The 18713-nt window shown below is 35.6% G+C and overlaps 1 protein-coding gene across 3 annotated transcripts in view; it reads left to right on the forward strand.

The window, feature by feature from the left end:
- The window catches only part of dnah5 (dynein, axonemal, heavy chain 5), a 233694-nt gene that overhangs the window by 98701 nt on the left and 116280 nt on the right, over window positions 1-18713 (forward strand). For all 3 annotated transcript variants that reach the window (XM_087286532.1, XM_087286533.1, XM_087286534.1), the window contains 8 exons: window positions 676-870; window positions 3025-3159; window positions 4221-4328; window positions 4457-4610; window positions 4693-4839; window positions 6654-6895; window positions 9674-9850; window positions 15785-15989. In XM_087286532.1, the coding sequence (XP_087142658.1) occupies window positions 676-870; window positions 3025-3159; window positions 4221-4328; window positions 4457-4610; window positions 4693-4839; window positions 6654-6895; window positions 9674-9850; window positions 15785-15989 (1363 nt within the window). The remainder of the gene's footprint in view (window positions 1-675; window positions 871-3024; window positions 3160-4220; window positions 4329-4456; window positions 4611-4692; window positions 4840-6653; window positions 6896-9673; window positions 9851-15784; window positions 15990-18713) is intronic.

The raw sequence follows: 18713 nt of genomic DNA on the forward strand, positions 1-18713 counted from the left end.
AGACTGTAAAAATCTGGTGTAATTAAGATAATAACAAGATATTAAATAATAGATTAACTATTTTATGATACTGATCTTAATAAAAACAATACAGCAATATACAGTTGAAGTCAGAATTACTAGTCTAGTTGAATTTTTTTTCTTTTTTAAATATTTCCCAAATGATGTTTTACAGAGCAAGGAAATTTTCACAGTATGTCTGATAATATTTTTTCTTCTAGAGAAAGTCTTATTTGTTTTATTTCGACTGGGATAAAAGCAGTTTTTAAATTGTTTAAACCCAATTTAAGGTCAAAATTATTAAAACCTTTGAGCTAAACATTTTTTCGATAGTCTACAGAACAAACCATCGATATAAAATAACTTGCCTTATTATCTTAACCTGCCTAATTAACCTAGTTAAGCCTTTAAATGTCACTTTAAGCTGTATAGGTGTGTCTTGGAAATATCTAGTCAAAAATTATTTACTGTCATCATGGCAAAGATAAAATAAATTAGTTATTAGAAATGAGTTATTAAAACTATTATGTTTAGAAATTTGTTGGAAAAATCGTCTCTCCATTAAACAGAAATTGGGGAAAAAATAAACAGGGGGGCTAATAATTCAGGGGGGGCCTAATAATTCTGTCCTCAAAAGCATAGCAATAGCATTTTTGTCTTTTTTTATACCTACAGAACCCTGGATATGCAGGCAGACAGGAGCTTCCAGAGAATCTAAAAATCAACTTCCGCTCTGTTGCGATGATGGTTCCTGACAGACAGATCATTATCAGGGTGAAGCTGGCGAGCTGTGGCTTCATTGATAATATCGAGCTGGCCAGAAAATTCTTCACTCTGTACAAACTGTGTGAGGAGCAGCTCTCTAAACAGGTGACTATCGTTAGTTAAAAAGAAAATAAAAAAATATATTCAACCACAAACCCAAAACAATAATCAACGCATTTGCCTTCAACCACATTTACTTGTATTTTAAATAAGCATGTATTCCAATATTGGTTCTTGCAAAACATTGTAAAAAAAGTTGGAACAGTAAAGCATTTACCACTTTGTAATGTTGTCATTCCATGTCACAAAACTTAAAAGACGTTTAGGGACTGAAGACACCAAGTGATGAAGTGTTTCAAGTGTAATTTCAAGAGTTCCCACTTACAGGTAGATATGCTTAGCATTTATAGCAGGTTTGGCATGCTGTCCCTGGAGAGAACCCTGAGCTCGGAGATATTTGAGCCCAGGGCTCCTGCCGGGTCAGTAAGCATATCAGGGGATCCGAGATCAGGTAGGTCTTGATAGTTCCCCCTTTAGAAAGGGGAGAAAAGGAGGAGATGGGGTGGAAGCGGGGATTCTTCCAAAATGAAGACAGGGCAAAAAGGAGAAAGTGATCCACTTATAGTAAGCTAGAATCACTCGGATTGGATTATTACTGATTTGGGATTAGTGGCCTGCAGTGCTCAATCATATCACGTGCTCCTCTCAAAATTAGTTTATAAAATTTCACTTTGTTCCATTCTTCTTGCAAAAAAGGTAGCATATTGTGCTCCAAAATTTCTATATACTTTTCAGCATCAATGGTGCCATCTGTTAGGAAGTGGACTATTACAAAAGACTTGAGGATCCAAATGCAGTTTATGTCAGAAGGGTAATCCAATAATTAGGGTCAAAATACTAGGCGGCAATGAATCAGAACAAGGAATAAGGCTAGAATCAAAAACACAGGGAAACAAACTAGAGAAAATGCTTCATAATGTTCAGTAGTGAAACAAGACTCGGCCAAGTGTGAATGAAAGTGAGGTGTATTTATAGTCCTTGTAATCAGTGTAAATGAGCAGCAGCTGTGTCTGTGTGTGAATGTCTGGAATATTGTCAGCTGTTGCAGGAGTTGATTAGCGCAGAGAGTTCTGGGAGTTCTGGCTCATTAGGAGTTAATCTTCAGCAGAGAGCACACCACTGGCCATTACAACAGACTACAGGAAGTAATCGCTAGCGGAGACAACACCACTGTCGATCACAGCACCTTTGCCAAGGGCACTTGACCATGACACACCCTGGCTTTTGGACTTGTTGCTGGTCTGTATGATCACTTTTTTCTTTGGGTTGGACCAGCCGGTGTTATCCCAAAGAAAATACCTGAAATACTGATTTGTCTGAAAACGGTACACATTTCCACTGTGTGATAGTCCATCCCAGATGCCTCCAAGCCCAGAGAGGTCACTTCTGGACACTGTTAACTTAGGGCTTCCTTTTGGAACCAGTACATTTTTAACTGGCATTTGTGTCCATCTTTGCTCCTAAAGGATTAGATCTATCTTGGATGCTGCTTTTGTACCAAATCATAATTACAATCACCTGTTGACATCACATGTTTCAAATTACATCATTATTTAACCAATTTACCTGATTACTAGCCTTAAACTGCTCCTGTCTCAAGTTCTTTTTGAATATATTACAGGTCTTAATGACAGGAAAGGATGTTTATTCACAAATGAAATGAAGTTGACCACACAAAACTATTTTGTGTTCATATTGTGTGCAAGTCAAAGTAAATTTGGAAATCACTACTGTATCTTTTTTTATTTATTTACAATTTCTATACTGTCCAAACCTTTTCTGATTTGGGGTTGTAATAACTCTGCAACCATATGATAATTTTATTTATTTGTATTTTTTCTGAGTGATTTTTTTTAAGTCTAAACAAAATCTTAAAAGCTGCAAGCAGCAATTATTTGAGGTTCAGGGGCTTTACCGCATTCAGTCGCATGTGTAAAAATTATTATCATATTGTCACAACACAAGTTACCTTAACAAATTTAGGTGGATTCAACATAAAACAATTAAGTTGTCCCCCCAAGAATTGTGTTATTTCAGTTCATTTTAAATAAGTAGTTTGAACAAGAAGCAAAATTATTTTAGGGGGTGTATATACATATTAATAAGAGGTAAAAACAAAAGACAATGTTCTGCCATTTCTGATTATTTAATCTCCACAACATTTGCTGAGCTTCAGCTGATTTTTTTTTCCTCTCCTAGGTTCATTATGACTTTGGCCTCCGCAATATTCTTTCTGTCCTGCGCACTCTTGGTGCTGCAAAACGAGCCAATCCTAATGACACAGAGTCCACAATTGTGATGAGAGTTCTGCGAGACATGAACCTGTCTAAACTGGTAAGAATGCCAGTTTATATTGTGTGTGTGATTTTGCCAACAATGTGATCCTGGATTAACATCTATTTGAATTCTGCAACATTATTTTTATTCGAAAATATAATCCAAACCTAATGCCCTAGTAATGGGAAGTTCAGATAATTTTACTGACTTGGACCTTTGTGTCTCGTTCATCGATATGAACAAATCTTTCTTCGAGTCATTTCATTCAATTTTCCAAAATATTATTTAAATGAATTTCTTCCGAACAGATCTACAACTAGCCCAAACACTGCTCACACAACAAACAAGACATAACTAGAATGCTATAAGAAAGTTAAAATAATCAATCATTGTTTACCTGGATCTTATGGATCTTACTCAGCTCACGTCTTCTGACATGTCTTCAAATTTGAGTCGTTTGTTTATGTGACACTAAGAGCTCTATTCTGGCGATCCATGCTCAGAGTGCAAAGTGCAGGGCGCAAAAGCGTTAAGGTTGTGTCAGAATCCACTTTTGCCATTTTAAGGATGGAAAAATCTGCTTTGCGCCTTGGCGCATGGTCTAACAGGGTTGAGCTTATTTTCTTAATGAGTTGTAGGTGTGTTTTGTGAATAAACCAATCAGAGTCTCATCTCGCATTCCCTTTAAGAGTCAGTTGCACAATATATACACAATATTTTTTCCACTGCAGCATGACTTTATATTCTATACTGAATATTATTTCTGTTCAGTGACAAGACTTTTATCTCAGCAAAGTCAGACCTTACTGTCCTAATTAAATACTTAAGGCATGATCAAATTTTATTTTAGTAAAATAACCGTAATCTAGAGGCCGTTGCCTTTTATATAACCCACTTCTGATACCAAATGATCAACTAGAAGTCAAGTTATTATTTGTTGTTCCTAAAACTTGGATAGCCGACAATATTTTTGTCAGCTGGTGTATATTTGTATGTGTTAAAGGGCCTACAGTTTTATAATAGAATTACATATTCTCAAATTTACTTGCCTCTCAGTGTGACAATTCCATTTTAAAATCGTTGAACCACTGAAATTAGATTTTTCCCTGTTCTTTTAGATTGATGAGGACGAGCCATTGTTTCTAAGTTTAATTGAAGATCTTTTCCCTGGAATTCAGTTGGATAAAGCTGGTTACCCGGATCTGGAATCAGCTATAGACAAACAGGTTGGAAGAATGATCATACATACATAAAAAAGCTAATTCTAGATGTAAACATTATAGAAGAGTTTATTTGTTGTAATTAGAAAAACCTGTAAATCATAAGGGAGATTTATCTCATTATTTTCTATTAGGTGACTGAGGCTGGACTGATCAATCACCCACCGTGGAGGTTAAAGGTCATTCAGCTATATGAAACTCAAAGAGTTCGTCATGGAATGATGGCATTAGGACCCAGTGGAGCAGGAAAAACAACCTGCATCCATACCCTAATGAAGGCCATGACCGGTGAGAATGAACGTCATTTTCTGTAACAATTGAATTGGTAATTATTTTTAATGCACAATTTTAATTGTAAATGCGTGTTTAGATTGTGGCCAGCCTCACAGAGAGATGCGCATGAACCCTAAAGCTATAACTGCACCTCAAATGTTTGGTCGACTTGATGTGGCAACCAACGACTGGACTGATGGGATTTTTTCCACCCTTTGGAGGAAAACACTCCGGGCAAAGAAAGGTAGATCATGACAAAGTAACTTTAAAGTATAAGATCAAACGTTATATCTAAGAACCAGACTTTTCCAATCTGAAACGTGTGAAACTTCTGAGAGAGCAAATGGTGTAATATATGGGTAACACATGACAAAAATATATATTATTAATTATTAATTGGTATCATTCAAAATGCAGTAAATTGTTGGTATGTGTTATTGTCATGTGTTATCACATTTGTTTTAAATCTTTGAGCCAAATCTCAAAAATACAAAGTTCTGTGAAGAAACTATGCATGCGCAGGCTGATTAGGTGACCTAATTTGCTCCTATGTCATTAACTACATCAAGCAGGAGATTGGTTGCTGTCACCTTGGCAGCCAATGAGCTTGCCAACTATCTGCTGCTGCGTTCAGTGGTATGAAAATAATTGTTACGTAAAATGGCATTCAAACTCCCATTTTTAGCATTTAACACTGAATAAAGGTGTATCTGAGGTAAACATTATCAGTTTATCCTGTTGTTCAGTTGCAAGAAATAGAAGCCTTTTCTTAAATATAAATTGCAAGTGTTGGCTTAAGCAAAAACTGCATTTAATATGGAAAATATTATTTCCATCACATGCCGTTGCTTTTGTTTAGAACACAGTTTAAATTAGCCTTTAGGCTCGATAGCTTGGTACCAGGGCCGGAGTGGGACACCTTTTCAGCCCTGGAGTTTCAAGCCTCAGACCGGCCCACCTCAGTTCACGACTGACTATATTAAAATAAGGTCATTTCCAAATCAGTTTCTAATGACACTATCACGTCTTTTTTTGAGAAAACAGCTGCTTTAGAACTTCAAATGTTCAACAACCCTAACAGTATTATATGTCTTAACAATGAAAACAATAAGTTACTCTAATGAGGATCGAACCCGGGTCCGCAGCGTCTTAATCTAACGTGCTAACTGCTGGACCACAATAGCTGTGTTCATATGGGAGACACAACTAAGTTGTATAATCATTAAAATAGATGAAAAGAGAAGAGTTGCGGTGAAATAATGAATAAAAAAGCTGTGGTCAAGTAAATTAATAAATTTAAAAAGTGTGACTGCTGCGAGCAACAGATTCTGGAGCTAGGGACACCGGCCCTCGCGGCCAAAAAACAGACCGGCCCACCGGGAATTCTCCCGGTCCTCCCGATTAGCCAATCCGGGCCTGCTTGGCACACTTCTGTTGATTACACGTTTATGTGTATTGAACCGGGCGTGCAATACCTAGTTCAACCACTAGGTGTTAAACTTTCATACTGCACCTTTAAGGTAGAAAAAAAACTGTGAAATAATGGATAAAGTTAGTGACCTCTTTGATTTTTTTTCACACGGCATATATCAAAATACATAAACATAATACGTTTTTACTTAACAAAGTGGTGTTTTACACACACACATACACACACACACACAAAAACATTCTTACTTACAATTTGTCAACTACCCATAAGTTAGCAAAGTCCCCCAGGAGCTAATTTGTCTGGTCAGTTATGTAAGAATTCTAATTGATTTAAACTAAGTAAAAACCCTCTCAAATAGGCAAGCATGCTCTATTCCGTGGCTTTAAATAAAAAGCAGTGAGATCTATAACACATGAAAGAGAATGGGTAAAACATACTGAAACCCATTGGCTGGGCTTTTTAAATCAATCAAACAGAGCTTTAGACACTAATGGGGAAAGCAATCAAGCAAAATATGTCAAAAGTCAATCATTGATCATAATGATTGATGGGGGCCAAAACATTGTGCTTTTGTGTACTTCAGGCGGCTTCATTTCTCATTTGTACTTTATGTTTTGTTTGTATAGGGGAACACATATGGATTGTTCTTGATGGACCGGTTGATGCTATATGGATTGAAAACCTAAACTCGGTGCTGGATGATAACCGCACGCTGACATTGGCCAACGGTGACCGCATCCCCATGGCTCCCAATTGTAAGATTGTGTTTGAGCCGCACAATATCGAAAATGCCTCCCCGGCCACAGTTTCCCGTAATGGAATGGTGTTTATGAGCTCTTCTGTGCTTAATTGGAGCCCTATTTTGGAGGTATGTAATGGGTGAACTAATACTCAATGATACTATGATTAGGTATTTTTTATTCAGGCAATTTCAAGGGATAGTTCCCCAAAAAATTGGAATTTTGTCATTGTTTACTCACCTTGTACTTGTTTCAAACTTCAATGACACAAAACACAAAAGAAGATGTTTTAAAAAATATTGGGAACCAGTAAACATTGACTTCCATTACAAGGTTATAATAATTTTGGATTTTTTATTAGTTTTGGTTTTTATTTCGTTTCGTTAAAAAAAAAAAAAAAAAAAAAAAAATATATATATATATATATATATATGTATATATATATATATATATATATATATATATAAGGTTAGTTTAAATATTTTTAGAGGCAGATTTACTAGTTTTTATTAGTTTCTATTTTTTGAAATTGCTTAGTTTTAGTTTAATTTTTATTATTTTTAGAATTATTATTTATTTATTTTTAAATTAAGATATTTGTTAGGTACAACATTCAAAATCATCAGAATAAACAATAAAACTAATAAAAACTCAACTAAAGATACATTTTTTGAAGCGTGTATTCAGAGGACACATGACCACTATCATCTACCACTACTATCCAACCTGTTACTATCCTGAAATTTAAATACAATAGCCCACAAGATAGCAGCCTTAAATACAATATGTGTGCAGGACTGCTTCTGAGATTAGATACACAGCAGTGATGGGAAGTTCATTGGTGGTTCAGATCTTTAATGCTACTGGATTTTTTGTGACAGTCCTCCTATATTAAGACACACCAGAAATATGTAGTCAGCAATCATAATTTCAGTCAGTTAAAACATCACCATGATCTGAAAAGTTTCTTACAATTACGTTTTGCAACCCAGCTGAAGCGTAATTTGCTTATTTAAATCCTATTATAATTTTCTGTTATGAGATAAACTTTTTTTTTTTTCCCCAGATTGTCTCATTTAAGCCCTCCATTTACCCGCTCTGCATTTGTCAAAGTTTAGTTCAGTCACAGCAGGCTGTCATAATCTGTTTGTGCTTGTTTTACTGAATCACGCATGTGCAGTATAACCGCTTCTTAAATCTGATAGTGTACTGTTCTAATAACTGAATAACTCAGTATATATTGGTTTTATTTCGAGTGAGAAGGTTTTTTTTGGCATATAATAAGTAAAAAGTTCAAATTAATTACACTGGGAAAAAAAATCTGTTATTTTACGGTTTATTTCCGGCAACTAAATATAATAATTTCCGCTAAATTACAGAAATTGACTGTAAAATAACAGAGGTTGAATTACAGAAATTTACTTCTGTAATTTATGTCTGTTATTTTATGGTAAATTTCTGTAATTTAACAGCCGTTATTTAACTTTTTTTTTTACGCCACCCCAGCTGCCGGAAATAAACATTAAATGAAAGATTTTTTACAGTGTAGTTTGTGCATAATAGTGCTTACCGGTAGACGCGAATCGTTACAAATAATTCAGTTTGATTTGGTGAACTAGTTCAACTGGTTCACTTAGTGAATCCGGTTAATAGAGCAATTTGTTCACCATCGCGATCACTAATACAGATATAAAAACGATTATTGGGCACAAATGTGTTAAATTAATTCTTTGAAGTCTCTGCTTGGGTCGAATTTACTGCTGTCACTGTGCTGTTGTCATGTCCACTCGTTGTTTTTGTCACGGGAGCAACAGCGAGGCCTGACTGCAGGAGAACCGGCTTGATCTGGCCAATGGCGTTAGGATTACAGACTCTGAGGTGCCGTATGGGTCAAACACCTGACGCACAAAGTAAATAGATTTCCTCTTAAAAGGCTAATAGTACAGTAGGCTAATATATTAAATACATTTACAAAGACGAAAAAAAATTACATTTTTGCTATAATTTTAGTTAGTTTTGTATAGTTTTTATAGCTTCAGGTAGTTCTAGTTTTTCATTCAGTTAGCGGAAATGATTTTAGTTGTCATTTTTTCGTTCGTTTTCGTTAACTATGATAACCTTGTTCTTTTAAAAAATTATTTCAGGATGTTGCTCGTATTTATAAGTAAAATTGTAAAATCTTTATTTCTCTTTGAAAGTTTAATAGAATTCAGTTTGAGACAAAATGAACATAATTGAAGACAGAATTTTAATTCTTAGGAGATCTCTTCTAACACAAATGCCGTGCATAAACCAGTCTGAACATATGTGAGAACATGCGGAACTTACAGTTTCTTCCTCCACACTTGCATCATAAAAAAATGAAGAAAGGAATCCACAGAACCCTGAATGTATAAACCAGTGGCTCTGCTAGTTATTCGTTTTATTTCAGTCTGAATTAATGGAGTCTAAAATCCCCAAGGCATCGCTCTCTCCGTCTTTAAAACAGACTTCAAAGTGTTCAAGTGTTCAGTGCGCGGACAGTAAACGAGGGAGAGCCAAAGAAAGAAAGAAGAAGGACAAACTGTTTTTCAGCTCAAAATTGTACTCTATTTAATTTCTCTGTCTATCTTACACTCTACTTCTCCTTTCTTGCTGGTTTCTCATTTCTCATCTTAAGCAGTACACAAATACACTTCATTGAACATATAATTTACACATAGACACCTTTTTGTAAAAGACACTATATACACTGCATGGTGTTACTATGTATATGTACTGTCCACCCTATAAAACACCTTAACCTTGGGATTTTGACTGCATTGTAATAACAAGCATGCTTTGTAACACTAAATATTGTGAAAGGCACTATAGAGATAAGCTTTAATTGAATTGAATTTTGTGTTTGTGTGTCTGTGTGTGTGCAGGGTTGGCTGAAGAATCGCTCTGCCCAGGAAGGGATGGTCCTGAAGGATCTTTTCTCCTCCTCTTTCCCTGAGCTCTATAGGTTCAGCATCCAATCGTTGCAGTATAAGATGGAAATGCTGGAGGCCTTCATCATCATGCAGTGCATAAACATGCTGCAAGGACTCATTCAGCCTAAGGTTTTCATTCAACATTTGTTATCCTCAACCCATTTTTTTTTTTTTTACAACAGTGCATACTAACAAGCAATAGCAATAAGAGTTTAGCAATAAACATTAGCTTGTGGAACATGCTTTCTATAGCAGGGTCACAAATTAGTGCCGCTGGCCATCTTTTCTCAGTAACCCTTATGTGCTATACATTAGTGATGGCAGTTATATCTGCAGGCGCTGTGGATAATCCGTGGGTCATGTAATAAAAAAATACATTATGATTAATTGCGGGTCGGATGTGGGTGGATGTTGCATGACATGGCAGTGGACCAGCGAAAAAGCACAGAGTGGGCTTTGCAGAATGGGAAAATGAGACGCCCAAAATAATGGATGAAGTGCAAGAGTACTGTTCAAACTTTCAGTTAGAGGAGTCATCAGAGGAAAATCTGCTATCGTTCTGGGAGAAACGAAACGCTTATTTCCACAACTGTAGCACCTTGTGAGGAGAATCTTGTACATTCCTTCAACAAGCGGTGCGAGCGAACACTGGTGCTAGCGAACACTCATTCAGTGCAGCTGGCCGCGTTTTTGAGGCGAGGTGGAATCGCCCGAATCCAGGCACAGTAGATGCTATTCTGTTTTAGCACAGTGCAAAGAAAAAGGCCAAATAAACACAACATAGCTGCTGTTTAGGCTGAAGTGGCAACCTTTTTGTTATCTTATTCCAAAAAAACTAAAATGTCTTATTTTTACTTTCTGTATTTGAAAATGAAGAAAATGTTGTCTAAAGACAAACTTTTGTTTTTATAAATAAATATTCATTTAAGGGCGAGGCAGTGGCGCAGTAGGTAGTGCTGTCGCCTCACTGCAAGAAGGTCGCTGGTTCGAACCTCGGCTCAGTTGGCGTTTCTGTGTGGAGTTTGCATGTTCTCCCTGCCTTTGCGTGGGTTTCCTTCGGGTGCTCCGGTTTCCTCCACAGTCCAAAGACATGCGGTACAGGTGAATTGGGTAGGCTAAATTTTCCGTAGTGTATGAGTGTGTGTGTGTGTGAATGTATGTGTGGATGTTTCCCAGGGATGGGTTGTGGCTGGAAGGGCATTCGCTGTGTAAAAACTTGCTGGATAAGTTGCCGGTTCATTCCCCTGTGGCGACTCTGGATTAATAAAGGGACTAAGCCGACAAGAAAATGAATGAATGAATGAATATTCACTTAAAACGTTTACGATTAACGTAGGCTTTTAATTTACTATCAGTGATGCGCAGATAAGCTCATTGATTCTGCTGTTAATACCCACGGTGACCTATCATCATGCCTAAAACAACGAATTAAATTATTAAAGTGACGATCGGGTGCGGGTCGGGTGCGGATATATTTATCAGATAAAACTATATGTGCGGGCGGATGATTAGTATGGAGCCGCAGATTCGGGTGTCATTTCAGCTGATCCACACATCTCTACTATACATAATTATTTGCAATCAAGCAAACAGAAAAACACATTTGATCTTTTTCCATATTTCCTCATAATCTATTAGTTCTAAAGTGGATGCCATGAGGTAGATGACTTGAGAGAGGAATGAACAATTATCTAAGTAGAAAGTTGATTCAGATTCTAACAAAGTTTGATGGATCCTTGGCCATCAGGAAGAAGAACGCAGAGAACCGATGAACTTTAAATATTTCATTTATTCATTCATTCATTCATTTTCTTTTGGCTTAGTCCCTTTATTATTCCGGGGTCACCACAGCGGAATGAACCGCCAACTTATCCAGCATATGTTTACACAGCGAATGCCCTTCCAGCTGCAACCCATCACTGGGAAACACATGTACACTCTCATTCACACACATACACTATGGTTAATTTTTAGTCTATTCAATTCACCTATACCACATGTTTTTGGACTGTGGGGGAAACCGGAGCACCTGGAGGAAACCCACGACAGCACGAGGAGAACATGCAAACTTCACACAGAAATGCCAACTGAGGCTCGACCCCAGCAATCGTGCAACCCAGTGCGCCACCATGACATTACTTTAAATCATTTTAAAAGAAAACTTCATTCATTTTCTTGTCGGCTTAGTCCCTTTATTAATCCGGGGTCGGCTAATTGCTCACTGTAACATCCAAAATGTGCTTAACTTCAGCACATTAACTTTAAAATAATAGCAAGAGCCGTGCACGCACAGAATGCTGCTTTCCCTTTGACAATTGTGTTTCCCACACCCCATGGGAAAATATCTTTATATTAAAGTGAGGCCACTGCTTGGCTCGGGTCATCTCCCGATTATTCCACTCAGTGTTAGCAGCTTTAAAGTCATTCTTTAAGAAATGTAGCCTGCTTTTTTATATCAGTCAGTGCTCTCTTAATATATTTTCATAAATAAATTTTGTAATTCATATACAACATATATAGCAAAGTACACCCCTTACAGATCAATGTTTTGAATTAATTATTTCTACAGAATGCTTTATGATAATATGTTTGTGCATATACGTTAGATTATTCATTACCAAAGCAAAATTTGCAACTAATCTAACAAATATCTAGTCAAATATTATTGACTGTCATCGATAAAATAAATCAGTTATTAGAAATTAATTATTAAAATTATCATGTTTATTATGTGCTGACAAATCTTCTGTCTGTTAAAAAGAAATTGGGGGAAAAATAAACAGGGGGCTAATAATTCTGATTTCAACTATATAGTTCTGTCACATTGCTTCGCAAGACATGCATTAACACCCTGGCAGCGTATGGGTTAGTTTGATGACAGATTTATGTTTAATTTTCGTAGCTTTAAAATAAAAGTCCTGATCAAATGCCATTAGCGTGAAAGAGACTTCTCCGTTTTAATTTGACTGAAACAAACTCATACAAACTGAGGATGGCTTAAGGGGGAGTAAATTATGGGGTAATTTTAGATTTGGGTGGACTTTTCTTTTATATTTAGGTTTAGGTATATTTAGGTTTGGGTTAGGTTAGGGTTAGGGTTGTATGAATCCACAGATTTTATTTATTTATCTTTTTATTTTTATTTTTATAAAATTCTGCACATAAATAGCAAATAAAAAAAAATCTGGCCCTGAACATTTTTAAGGCTGTTTGGAGCTTGAAACAGTATACTAGCCATAGAGTCTGTTTTCCACTAAAGCTTATGTCTATCTAATAAAGAGGCAGAAAAAACACTTCACAACCTTTTTTGCCCACTGTCATGCAAAATAATATAAATTGCTACATTTAAGCTTGACACCGGTCATGAATTATTGAATGCTCATTGATAAACTATGCCACAGTTTAAACAGAATAAGCTTAAATCAATCTGTGAAGGTAAATATAACAACCAGTTTTTCCTCAATATGTCTGTTTGACATTCGACCCATTTCCCCTTATCTGAAAGTCATGAATATCATTATGGCGAATTGTCCCTGGTAAATGTCACACATTATTTCTTGCATTGTCATTCGTATAGCATTTAGTTATGAGATACACATCATGCACAACGCTATCATTATTCTATGACAATTAAACATGAGCTGAATATATATTATGCCCTCTGGCTGAATGAAAATAATAGAAGCACTATCAGTGCTACCTCCTCACATCTGAGGTATGTTACAGCCCATACGTACTGTTTGAATGTGCCAGCTAAACCACAACATATAAATCACAACTGTACTTTCTTTTAAGTTCTTAAAAAGATTTCTGTTTCGAATAATGCTGAAAAGCATAATAAACAGCACAACTGTTTGCAATGCCGTGCACCCAAACTATGAAATGCTCTTCCTACAAGCATTAGGACTGCTGGTTCTGTAACCAGGGATGTGACGCTGACAACAGGGGTGAGGATCCAAATGCAGAGTTTTATTGACAGGACGGTCAGGCAAGCAATGATCAACACAGGAGCAAACAGATGTATAAGGGCAATCCAGAGTCGTAGTCGAAATAGCAGGCAAATCGTCAGAAGGCAGGCAGCATACAGGAATAATCAAACAAAACAAAGCAAGGTTCAAAACACAGAAGGCAAGGAAAACGCGTTGTAATGTCACTTAATAGATAACAAGACTCAGCAACAGTGTTTGTGCTCCTTAAGTAGTGCATTAATCAGTTGTTTAACAGCTTCAGCTGTGGGAATGTAATCAGTCATGATTGGAACCGGTTGTGTGTGTGTTGTATGACTGGGTGTTGTAGTCCATAACATGGCGGATTTGTAGTTCATGTGAATGTAAGTGTGTTTACCAGCGATCTCAGGTAGACCATGACCATGATAGGTTCCTTGGACTGCTAAAACTCACCTTTTTTTTAGGACTGCTTTTAATTTGTGATACCTTTTTTATTCCCACTGTGCTTTTTTACTGTACTCTTTATTGTTTTACTGTGCTTTGTTGTTTTTTTACTGTTTTGTAGCACTTTAGGTATTAGAAAAGCGTGTTATAAATAATATATTATTAATACTGATAATTAAAATTGATAACTTAATATGAATTTATGTAGAAATAAGGTTAAATTCCACTTAATCTTTTAAATGCTTAAAAATGATAAGCATTTATCGTTTAATAGTTTTAACAAATATATTTATTTATTTTATTCATTATGTCCCTTTTCAATTAAATTCTAATTAATTAAAAACATTGTTCTGAATATTGATTATTGATTTAATTTAATTGTACCTGGCAAAAAGTCACTACCTTACAAAAAGTCGTCAATCCCCTTTGAAAAAGCTACAAATAATAACTTGATTCCTAGTTAATCATTTGGAAAAGTGGCAGAAGGTAGATTTTTCCAATGAATCGTTTGTTGAACTGCATCCCAATCATCACAAATACAGCAGGAGACCTATTGGAGCCCACATAGACCCAAGATTCTCACAGAAATCAGTCAAGGTTATTGAAGGAAAATTATGGCTTGGGCTTACATTCGCTATAGGGGCATGCAAGAGATCTGCAGAGTGGATGGCAACATCAACAGCCTAAGGTATAAAGACATTCGTGCTCCCTCTTATACTTCAGCCTCCATATCAAAATTCCTGAAAGCAAAGAAGGTCAAGGTGCTCCAGAATTGGCCAGCCCAGTCACCAGGCATAAACATCATTGAGTCTTGGGTAAGATGAAGGTGGAGGCATTGAAGATGAATCCAAATAATCTTGATGAACTTTCTTTGCCATTCTAGATGACTTTAATAAGTTATTTGTAGTCATTGCAGAAATGTATGGATGCAGTCCTCCAAGCTCATGGGAGTTATATACAATATTAATTATTTTTCCATTGGACCATCACTTTATATTCTATACTGTATATTATTTCTGTTCAGTGACAAGACTTTTCTCTAATCAAAGTCAGACTTCACTGTCCTAATTAAATTCAAAATTCAAAATCAAGGCATAATCATATTTTATTTTGGTAAAATAAGCGTAAAATAGAGACCTTTACCTTTCATATAAGCCACTTCTGACGTCAAATGATCGACTAGAAATCAAGTTATTATTTGTTGTTCCTAAAACTTGAATTTTGTGAGTATATATATTATGCTAAACAAACAGTAGTTTAGGTTAATGTGCTGAAAAAATACAGCCTGAGACATGTTTCCATAGTGGTTAGAATAGATGTATGGGGATTGATAATTAAAAATTGATCTGTTTATTAATAAACATCTGTTCATTTTCATTCACAATCAACATGCAGATCTAATCTTACTTTATTATAATTATGAGTAAAAATCCCTATTGTATTGCAAGAAGGAAGATTTACAGCAAGTCTCCAACAGCATGTTCCACTCAATAGCATATAAAGCTTATCTACCAAAACCTATTTAGTGATGTTATGGGAATACTTTTCAAGTTCATCGTTTCAAGTTACAAGTTCAAAGTTCCATTCTTTGGAGTATTTGATATTTCATATTTCAGGCCTTGGTGCTCTGACAGACCTTTGATAATGTGTCTTTGATGATGTAACCCGTCAGGAGCAGGGAGGAGAGCTGTCTCGTGAGCACATGGAGCGTCTCTATGTCTTTGCTCTTATGTGGAGTGTGGGAGCATTATTGGAACTGGATGATCGAATGAAGTTGGAGAGATGGCTCCGTAACCATGACAGCATCCACTTGGATCTTCCCAATATCCCTCCCCATAGCGAGGACACCATGTTCGACTTTTATGTCACTAATGATGGTATCTAACACCCTTGCACATCTCTTACTGTGTCATGTTGAAGCAGCTTTATTTTTTGTAGGCTTACTGTCGTCTGCCTTGGTCATTTCTTTCTTTTTTGATATACAGTTGAAGTCAGATTTATTAGCCCCCCTGTATGTTATTTCCCCCAGTTTCTGTTCAACGGAAATAATATATTTTCAAGACATTTTTAAGCATATTAGTTTCAATAACTAGTTTATAATAACTGATTTATTTTTTCTTTGTCATGATGACACATCCTATTGTATTAGATATTTTTCAAGACCCTTGTATCTAGCTTAAAGTGACATATAAAGGCTTAACTAGGTTAATTAGGTTAATTATGCAAATTAGCAAATCATTGTTTAACAATGGTTTGTTCTGTAAACATTGGGAAAAAATTACTTATGGGGGCTAATTATATTGACCTTAAAATGGATTTAAAAAAAAATAAAAATAGATTTAAAAAAAAAAAAAATAGTTACTCTAGAACAGTGTTTCTCAACCTCTTTCCGGGAGGACTACCAACACTGCATGTTTAATCTTTACTGGGTAAAGGTCATTCAATCTCTGCTAATGAGCTGATGATCTAAATCAGGTGTGTTTGGTGATGGAGATATGGAAAATGTGCAGAGCTGGTGGTCCACCAGGAATGTGGTTGAGAAACACTGCTCTAAAAGAAAAAAATATTATAGAAAATACTTTGAAAACTTGTGTAAAACTGTGAAAAATTATTTGGGAAATATTTGATTAGGGGAAAAAATCACAATAGGGCTAATCATTTTGACAAACTGTACCTCTTTGATGTATCTAATATAATGAAGTGAATTGTTAACTAAGCTACAATTTAAGCTTAACTTTTCATACAAGGATGATCCTTTGCAAGCTAATTTAATTGTTTTGCCTCCAAATATTTGATAGTCTGAAGAACTGTGGCAAAAAATTGTTTAAAAAATTGATTCTTAGTTTTTAACAGTGGATGGGGATTAATTTATCTAATTACCTAATTTTATGTAGTCTAATAAAAGGTAACGGAATAGTTCACCCAAAATGAAAATGATCACATTTACTCACCTTCAAGTTGGTCAGAGTAATTTTAAATTGGATTCTAGATCTCTTCCATATAGGGACGTAACAATTCACCTGACTCACGATTCGATACTATTCACAATACGAATCTCACCATTCACGATTTAATCATGATTTTTTTTAACAAAACTATTTGAAAATAATTTATGGTGAAGAACCCGTTATTTGTTTTCTTAAATGGTGCACATTTTTGCAAAATATAATACATTTTCTGCCATAACTAACTCACTTTTTTAAAAACAAATTCCAGAAAATATAAAACAGAAAGACTCATTAATATAAGCAAACTGTGACTGTGCGGGGATTTAAAATTTTTAAAAATAAATAAATAGGCCCTCTAAGTAAGGACGATTCTAAGGGCCCACACTTTTTATGGGCCCCCAGAAATATTATTATTAGGGGCGCACAACCCGCCCGCCCCCCTTGCCCCTCTCTTTAGTGTCATGTGGCCGGGAGAGAATCCTGAGCTTGGAGATAATTAAGCCCAGGGCTCCCGCCTGGTCAATGAGCATATAAGGGGGTCCGAGATCAGGTAGTTCGCGAGGGCTCCCCCTGGTAAAGGAGGAAAAGGGGGATATGGGGTGAATGGGGGTATTCTTCAAAAAACGAAGATAAATGCTGGCTATTTTTAGTGATTTTGGAATAATCCGATTGGTTTACTAATGATTACAGATGAGAGACCAGCCGCGATCAATCATAACACATGCTCGTCTTGAAATTAGCTTGTGAAACTTTACCTAATAAAAGTTAATGGAACAGTTCACCCAAAAATGAAAATTATCACATTTACCAATTTACTCACCCTCAAGTTGGTCAGAGTAATTTTAAATTTGATTCTAAATCTCTGTCATGCAGTACAATAGTGTTGGATTGTGACTTTTATTTTGAAGTTATATCAATATTGGATATTATATCAATGTTAAGTATACAACAGTAAAGCTGTGGGAAAAAATCTTAGTCTGTTCTAGACAGCAGATGGTGTTCTACAGTTTAATTTTCTATAGTCTAATAAAAGTTAGCGGAATATTTAACCCAAAACTGAAAATTAACACATTTACCAATTTACTTACCCTTAAGTAAGTCAGAGTAGTTTTAAGTTTTATTCTTTTATTTTAAAGTTTTTATATCAATGTTACATATAAAACAGTAGAGAAGAAAACATTTTTGGAAAAAAAACTCTTTTAATGAATCAATTCTGCACTGATTCCAAGATTCTTAGTTTTTAACAGCAGATGGTGTTCTCTAGTCTATTTTTAACATACAAACAATCTGCTAAGTCATACAAGTTGTCTTTTATGTCACAAGATTAATGTAAACACATCTCTATGAACACTCTTGAAATTCCCTTAAACCTTTCTTAACTGTATTACTGACTATTTTCAGTTCAAGTGGTGTGTGTAAGGAATTGGAAGCAAACAGAGTACAGCTCTGTAAAGCTGTTAAAAACTCCATTCAAAAGAGAATAGTGATTCATTTTGAGTTCTCTGAACTGATGCAGAATCGATTTCTCTTACTTATTCTCAAGACACTTAAGTTTTACCGTATTTTTTCTGTTTTCCAATCACCTGCTGGACATTTTTAGTGGGTAGCAATATGAATGATATCTAGATTCTAACAGCTGAAGCTTGAAAAAAG

The sequence above is a fragment of the Danio rerio genome, chromosome 16 (assembly GCF_052040795.2).
Source record: "Danio rerio strain M-AB ecotype USA chromosome 16, GRCz13ab, whole genome shotgun sequence".
In the NCBI taxonomy this organism is placed as follows: Eukaryota; Metazoa; Chordata; class Actinopteri; order Cypriniformes; family Danionidae; genus Danio; species Danio rerio.